Genomic DNA, 8,923 nt, shown 5'->3' on the forward strand with positions numbered 1-8,923 from the left:
TTAGCAAATAGCGATGAAAAAAGCACAAAATTAAAAAAAAATGCGCAAAGTTTTCTGACAGATAAATTTCTGACATAACCTATATGCGACTTTTTTGAAAAATTAATTGAAACTTGTGGTTTTTCGAGTGCAATGGCGTCGCTGAAAGTGTATTCTGTGAGCAGACTAGCGAAATACGTGACTGACTCGACTTTACGAGGTCTCCGCACAAATATTTACAGGTAAATGTTGCGCAACGTTCCTATCGCGAAAAATAACCTAAAAGAGGTATTCAAGCTTTTAAAAATCCCGTTTTTCACTAATACATTTCAAATTATACATATTTAGTTATGCCCCGAGCAATTACCAATTAGTTAAAAACGATTAGAAATTCTGATGTAACATTCTAATTTTTACGATAAGTATTTCTAAATGTCACTCGTAAATAATTAATACTGAATTTACATGATATTAAACAATGGAAATAATAATAATAACATAACCCCGCACTGGGGAAACCCTGTGTCGCGGGTGCCATGGACACACACATAGACAACTCAGACAAATTCAGAAAAGACAAACTCAGAGTTAAAAAAATGTAGGCCATACAAATATTTCTCCCGGCCCGAGAATCAAACCTGGGGCCTCTGCGTGACAGTCTGGCATGGTAACCGTTTGGCCACGGAGAAAGTATCTAAATATGGTTAATATATATGATAAGAAAAGTAAAGCAATTTTGTATATTCATCCTCTCCCAAGGCCTAAAAGATTATTATTAATAGGGTGGCTTCATTCAGGGTATATGTAGGCCCTCATCACTGTGAACATCGCCTGATCTATTGTGATCACTACTAATTACTGTTTAGAGCCCAGGCTGACAGCATTGAAGAACTGTAGGACTTTCCGGGCTCATGGAATTTCCAGGATTTCATGTCCTCTGGTTGTGGCATGTGCTATATCTCAGTATGGAGCTTATCATAAATATTATAATAAAAACTTCATTAATTTTGTACACCTACCACACTATTACTGTTAGTGTTTTATGTGTTTAATTAAAGCTCTAAGTGGCACAACTTGTTATTACTGTCACTTGGTATTGACAGAATAGTTGCAATTTCAGAGGCTCAGCACGCAGCTACAGCGCAGAAGAGAAACAGCAAGCAGATTCTGAGAAAGAAGAAAAGAAGCAACTTCCATCTACAGTGGAGGAGTGCCACAAGCTTATAGAACAGTTAAACATCGATATCACCAATTTAAAGCAACAGAGCAAGGAATATGAAGTAAGCTTCTTTTATGATGTCAAGTCACGTGGGCCTGGTGGTAAGTGACACGCCTTGAATTCGCAAAGTTGACAAGTCCCAAGTGCCCGTTGTCTCACCAGCACCCTTAGAGTCTATTCACACGCCGTATTTTATACGTGCCGTAAACGCGCGTCATCTGGCACATATGCTTTAGTCTTAATTTTAGTTTTGTTTTGTGGGTAGACTGTGTTTGTTCAGGTAAATAAATTAATAAAATTAAGCTCTTCTCGGGATCAGGATCGGAAATAAAACACTCAATGAACTGCTTACTACTGACTACGTTTATTGCCTGAAATGTTCCTACTTATATCCTAATTGTAGTCTCTCATCTAGTAAGGGTGTCGGCGAGCAGGTGGTCGACGCGGTGCGCGGGCCACGGGGCGGGTGACTCCGTACGACGCGCTGTGCGGGTTGCGGGAGACGGTGACGCACGCACTCTCGTTCGGGGTGCGGGGCACAGAACGCTCCTGTGCGCGGCTCGGTGTCCGTAACACCATGTTTGTGCGCATATGAATCGATTCGCTACAGCGCGGCTAACGTCGCGCAGAATGACGCACGGCGCGCATAAAATGCGCCGTGTGCATGGGCTCTCACCCTTCAACCTTGCTTACATTGCTTCTTGGTGGCACGAATATGCAAGGTGGCAGTACTTTCCTGGATGAGTTTTTTGCTATTGAACTTAAATTTCTTTGATTGTATATGTGTATGTATTTGAATGTATTTTCAGTGATGTAACTCCACTGGGAGATGGCCCATAGGCTATTAGCATTAAGCTAATATAAAGATATACATCTTATTTTTGCCAGGTAAAGGCTGGCATGTTACTAAGAGACATAAAGATTACATTACTATTCTGTTGTAATGGTTTAAACATGAAAATTCTGTCTGCTAGAGGCATACTCCATTTAGTATATCTGTGTGTTGGAATATGATTTTAGTAGCAGTAGAGCTCCTTGTAAAAGTGTTTTTCTAGGGAAGTACTACCACTGATTTAAAGCTCTGAGTGACATTGCAACTGTTATGGACAGGCATGTCGCTTAACACCAGGTGCACAACTTGTTTGCCCCATGATATCATACAATGATAATAATTATATTGTTTGCAGGATAAATACAAGCGCGCTCTAGCAGACGGTGAGAACGTGCGTCGAAGAATGCTGAAGCAAATCGAGGATGCCAAATCGTTTGCCATACAAAGCTTCTGCAAAGATTTGCTTGACGTGAGTTTTTCATTAAATTCCTCATTCTTAGTTACAGTGGTTTGGGTGCTGTAATGAGGCGTAGCTTGGGATGCGCAGCGAGAGGTACTTTTATGAATATAAAGTGGAATAATCTTCAAAATATACTTTATTGTATTCTTTTACATAGTTCGGCTTTGGGTTACAAATCAATAATCTACTATGTCAAGATCTTCTGTTTTCTTAACATTCTAAATATAAAACTATAATCACTACCTATATTCAGCCAGTCATTCTACTCATAGAGTAGAGCCTAGACTACAGTACCTTATAGATATACACATTCATTCGTTCAATACAGTGAATAGCGACATCTCTATCCGGGGCTGATAGCTTTAAAGGTATCTAACTGGGTGACGAAATACTTTTATAGTATTCGTATAGATGGCGCTACGGCTAAAAAGTCGTTGAAAAACCAAATACAAAGATACGACAACAAGCACATGAAAAAATTCGTGAGGGCCGCTGGTTCGTTCGTCACTGGTTCTGTTAATATTAAAATATTGTTATTATAATAGATATTTGTCCTTGTTTAGGTTGCGGACACGCTGGCGACGGCCGCAGAGAGCGTGCCCGAAGGCGAGGCGTCAGAGGGGGGCGGTGCCGATGGGGGGGCGAACGCCGCGCTGCGTTCACTACACGACGGCGTGAGGCTCACCAGCGCCATGCTCACGCAGGTATGTACTACGAGTGTACACATAGGGTTATGGAATTACTTCTGTCCGTCCGTCTGTCACAGTCAGAGATGAGAATCAACCTGCCCTGGTTTTATTAACACCGGGTTAAAACTTATTAACGCCCGAAATCGAGGGCAAAAGCCATTTACAACTAAATATTTGTGTAAATCGAGTTTTGTTCTTTAATGATATTATTAGAAAATGTTTATTGTTTTCTGATCTAGGCAAATTACCTTTTTAATGAATCAATTCGCTTGAAATAAATCGATACAAAAAATCGTTAGATCGTATGCACTTGAATCGATCTTAATGTGCATCCTTAGCAGTGAGAATTCACAGAATTGCAAGGTGGCTGTTGTGTGGAGATGCCTCTCTTTCGTCTAAAAAATATTTTTTACATCGAAATCTCTAATAAGTGTAGAATTATACCAAATTCCGTATTCGACGTTTGTGCCCACGATTTTGGACAGAAATGGGTTAAAACGCGGGCGGATTGATTGGGTTTTAACCCCCTGCCCATCTCTGCATGTTTATGATGGTTATGAAATGTTTAATCATTACGAAATTTGATAAAAAGAACTGAAAATGTTTAATTTAAAAATAAAAAAAGAACTAATCTTGGGTATTGTCGTGGGCTGGCTGTATACATTTTCCTGAGCAAATTTGCTTTGATACGTCAGATTTTATTTTTAATTACATTATCTTGTTTTTAAAACTTACATTTTTAATATTAATATTTAATTATTTGTAGCTATTTATATTGTTTAAATTATGGTTCATAACTTTTAAGTTATTTTTTTCTATTTCATTGGATCTACTTGTTTTTTTTTGTCGTGTCCACATGCTGTGGCGACCTTTAATTGAAGCAGAATTCGGTATAAGTATCTGTGTTACTGTTTCAACTTTGATATATTTAATTCATGTCTTGTTGGTTGTCCTAGAAATAAATAAATGGACGTAGTTAAACAAATAGGATCCAATGCACATCCAGTCACTGTCGAGATATGGCAGTTTAAAGTTTAAAAGTGTCGCTCACTTTTGTTTTATTTTCTAAACTTACAATGACATGTAACTCCAGACATATTTATTTATGTTTATAATGTTGGATTTTTTTGCTGATCTAAGAGGTTAGACTTTAGGTACATATAACTCATTTTTTGATAATTTTGTGGATTGGATACTTTTTGCTTAACTACGTCCAAATTTTTAAATATGTTTCACGACACATCGCACCACGGATTCATTCGTTCATTCCCGCCAAAAACAATTCACGATATGGACGCCCAAGTAAAAGACGCGGGCGATAATGCGTTGTTACTGAGTTTTCGCGCCATGAAGGAACCCCCTTTTTACCATCGGACATCTAGACGTACGGCCGGATGTCATCCTTACTTGGTCGATATTCCCGTCAGACGTACTAAAACACTGGACTGTGTGCATAATAAAATATGATGAAAAGCGTTCATTATCTTTTATTATGCACACAGCCCAGGAATGGAATTCCCTGCCTGCGACTGTGTTTCCGAACTCATACAACCCGAGTATCTTCAAGGTACGACTGAATAGGCATCTTCTGGGCGAGCTCGTTCTATCGTAGATCCTATCTTTGCTCCAGAGCTAGGTCGTGGTCAAGGTCAAAGGCAAAGTCAAATAATTTATTTGCATGTCACAGTTAAAGCGTACAAAATACAATTTAAGTTGGTAGATTATCGTAAAGTACCATGTGACGCCCTGTAAGGGCATAGCAAATTACAGAGGGATTTTTTATAATAGATTAATAAGTTTACACCAACAAAATACATATATCAAACAATTCCAATACATGCGTTAAATTCGTTAAAAATAAATAATAATATTTATAAAATTTTAACATTACACACATTTTAGGGCAGGAGAATAAAAATTGCAAAATAATAATCTCAGTACAGCGTACTAAAAAAACCGACCTCAAAAGTACGTGGAATTACGTCTATTTGCTAAGTTTTATTGAAATATCCCCTAGTTCGCCACTATACAGGACTTGACACAGGAGATAATAAAAATCGGTTCTCACTACTCAAAGTATATTGAGAGAAAAACGCCTTGAATTGGAGAAATAGCAAAATCAACCATTAAAGTAATAAAAGGCTCCTAAATTAAAGTTAGGCGCTATTTATAAAAATGAATCTTCATGCGTGAACAGCCACCCTTCAAGGTGGATGATTTTCTTCAAAATGAAATGGGACCACTATGGAAGTACCCCCTTTCCAACAAAAAAAGAATCATGAAAATCGGTTCACAAATACCGGAGTTATCGCGTAACATCCATACAAAAAAAAAAGAACACAGTCGAAATGAGAACCTCCTCCTTTTTTGAAGTCGGTTAAAAATAGGTAATACAATTTTTAGATTAGTAACTAAAAGTCAAAGGAGATTTCATGACATAATAAAAAATATTAAAAAAATACATTCTACTCTAAATTAGTCTAAAATTTTTATCACAGATGTATTCATTTATATTATAATAACTTTTTTTTTTATTAATAACTGCTTCATTGATTTTTCAAAGTCCATTTCGTTACATCGTCACAGGTTGGTGAGCTGTTGACATACATAGGACATTTCTATGTTGTTTCTTCACTCAGTTACAATGTACGTATACTAACACCATTTTAATGATCTACAGGTGTTCAACAGACACGGCCTGGTGGTGGTGTCACCGCTACGCCAGAAGTTCGATCCCAACTTGCATGAAGCTTTGTTCCAGCAGGTAAGTTTGTGAACTGAATTCATAGCTGAAAAAAAAAACAGATGTAAAACAGTGTACTCCAGAAAGTCATCATTTTAAAGTAGTGCAATTTATATTTGACTAACATTGACTTACAATTATATGGACGTCGTGTCCGCGCTAAAAAGTGGCCGAACTTATAGGGCGTTAAAATCGTATACAGAGCGTCATTCACGCTTTAGTCTTCGTTTGTTCTACTGACAGCGAAGCAAGCAAAATTAGACAGTACTGCGATGACATTACAATTTAAATTCAACGTTTTAGCTTTTTCATATTCCTTTACATGTCACTACGTTTAAATAGGTTGACTTGGGACATTTTTTTCGTGGTTTTTGTATTAGACCCGTCGTCCATTTATTTGTAAGTCAATGTTGACTAACAAATAATCTAATCTATAATTTTTATTCAGTATCTCGTTTACTACCATGATATTTTTTTTTGTGAAATTACTCCACTACCTCTAGCCAAAATCGATTGAGAATAAATGTCAACAAACAAAATAGATGATTTTTAGGGTTTTCATCTCCGACTCTTTCACAGTTACCACAATTTTAAAATTTTCCTACGAAATTCGACTAGATTAAAAATAATACTAAATGCAATTTGCAATTTGCAAATTCAAATCACCTAGAAATAACATAAAAATGACCAGTAACTAATTATTTGTAAAACTGTGTCATCCCTAGTGACATTTTGATATGAAGGGAGAGATTGCAAACATTCGAGTTCTGGTGGTAATTCAAGTTCAGAATCGGAAATTGATTCTGGATGATGTGGTAAATTAATACCAAATAAAATTTTAACAATTTTGTTTCTTTTCATCTACCATCGAGAAATAAATATTAATAGGATGCAAAAACTTATTTTTATTCCCAAATACGTATCAATAAGTATTTTGTAAATTTTATAATAATTGACTAGGTAAGTATTACTTCTACATAACCCAATTACATACTTACCTATTTAAATTCCAATTAAGGGAGCAGGTCGTGGGCAGAACAAGCCTTAATAATGTGCATCGAAAAAAATGTTCTTTTCCTATGCCATCGTTGGTTGCCAAGCAACGTTTTGTTATTAAACATTCTACATCGAATTTGGCTAGAATTATAGTTTGTTATAATTATTAATAACAATCGAAAAAATCATTGGATCCGGCTGGAGTCGAACCAGCACCTTCCGGCAATCCGTGCTAAATGCTCTGCCAAATAAGCCACCTTGTCAGACCTTAAGAAGACTTTTCTGTGCTGTCGCATCTCTGTTTTTTGGTTTTTAAAGACTTTTTCGCCGTAGCACCATCTATGAGTAATTTATTTCTCGACTCAGAGAGGTATCTTTACATCTAAAATATTATAGATAGAAACTATCTGTAAGACTTTATGCGCGTCAAAACTTGAGCACTTATAAGGGACGTACAAGCGTACTCGCAACGAGAAATCCGCGGGTAATAGGTCCCCGATTCTACGAACATTTACCCACAAACCTACTGCCTCCGTGGCCGAACAGTTACCATGCCGGACTGCGACGCAGAGGTCACAGGTTCGATTCCCGGGCCGGGAGAAATATTTGTATGGCCTACATTTGTTTCTCTCGTGAGTTTGGGTGTAATTTGTGGTTGGCTACCTATGTGCATGTCCATGGCACCCGCGATACAGGGATTCCCTAGTGTTACAAATCACGAAACTAATAGATTCAGGGGTTACTTTGCTAAAGCCAATGTTAATAAAAACGAAAGTAAATTAATTTACCACTCGTTAAATCGTGCAAAACAGCTGTTGTGTTGAATATTTTTATTTTATTTTTTTAATTAACTGCACGAAAAAATAGTCTATCTAGATATAACTTTCACTGGGTTCGCGGAGTAGCAAATTAATTTTCTTCCATTTTTATTAAAATGACGAAACGTTTAATATCCGACTAGAACTCCTATTATTAATAAAATAATAACTAATATTTCTTGTACGTGGTGTTAAAGTGTAATAATAACCTTTAGCATAAAGCTTTTGTTTCACTATAGTTTTTAATGATAAAAAGGCTCAAAACAACCGTTTCTGTCGCTTTCAGGAAGTGGAGGGAGCCGAACCAGGTACAGTAGTCGCAGTCAGCAAGGTTGGGTACAAACTCCACGGTCGCTGCGTCCGCCCCGCTCTAGTCGGCGTCGCAAAGGGACCCTCCTCCTAGTGCCTGCATCCTACCACAGTACTTTAGCACTAGATGTATATATCAATTTAAAAAATTAGGATTTAGACTTGTTGGTTAGAACTAGATATGAGTGCCGTTAGTAGACCAACCAGTGCCGGCGCGCCGACGAAAAAGTATCTTTTGTTTTTACAAATACTTTTTCAAAGGAAAAAATGAAATAACGTATTTCTACAGTAATCAAATTTTTATCAGTTCGATCAGGCGCTCCGATCGTACGCACGCGCACGCTTCCGTGTTTAGTATGCGTAGTGAAAATGGCGACGCCAGAATTAATGTTTTAAACAAAAACATCTTAGAATATAAAGTCACTAAGTTTTTTCTTAGAAATGTCAATTTCTGGCGTCGCCATTTCCACTACGCATACATAATACGAAATCGTGGGCGGCGCTTATGTCTAGTTAGGACTGAGCTCTATGTGGCGTTAGTGAAAAGGTACCAACATATGACATACAGATTCAAAGTGGCCGCCATGCGATAACTTGTTTATACTTCTTGTTAGTACTGAGCTCTATGTGGCGTTAGCAGTGAAAAGGTACCAACATGTGACATACAGATCCAAAATGGCCGCCATGCGATAACTTGTTTAGACTTCTTGGTTAGAACTGAGCTCTATGTGGCGTTAGCAGTGAAAAGGTACCAACATGTGACATACAGATCCAAAATGGCCGCCATACAATAAATTGTTTAACCGTGGTAGTGTAGTTCTTTCAACGATATTGAAGTTTATGCACTGACCGATTATTGCGACAGTTCACTGCTGGAC

General features: G+C 37.5%; 1 protein-coding gene across 1 annotated transcript; it reads left to right on the forward strand.

Annotated features, from left to right (window-relative positions):
• The first annotated feature begins 132 nt into the window (after positions 1-132).
• Positions 133-8,374, forward strand: LOC113240531 (grpE protein homolog, mitochondrial). The gene is made up of 6 exons (XM_026477860.1): positions 133-221; positions 1,100-1,259; positions 2,386-2,499; positions 3,054-3,194; positions 5,860-5,943; positions 8,023-8,374. The coding sequence occupies exons 1-6, from the start codon at positions 133-135 to the stop codon at positions 8,137-8,139; spliced, it is 705 nt and encodes a 234-aa protein (XP_026333645.1). The 3' UTR covers positions 8,140-8,374.
• The last annotated feature ends 549 nt before the right edge of the window (positions 8,375-8,923 follow it).

The sequence above is a fragment of the Hyposmocoma kahamanoa genome, unplaced genomic scaffold, assembly GCF_003589595.1.
Source record: "Hyposmocoma kahamanoa isolate Upper Pololo Valley unplaced genomic scaffold, ASM358959v1 146, whole genome shotgun sequence".
NCBI classification, from domain to species: domain Eukaryota; kingdom Metazoa; phylum Arthropoda; class Insecta; order Lepidoptera; family Cosmopterigidae; genus Hyposmocoma; species Hyposmocoma kahamanoa.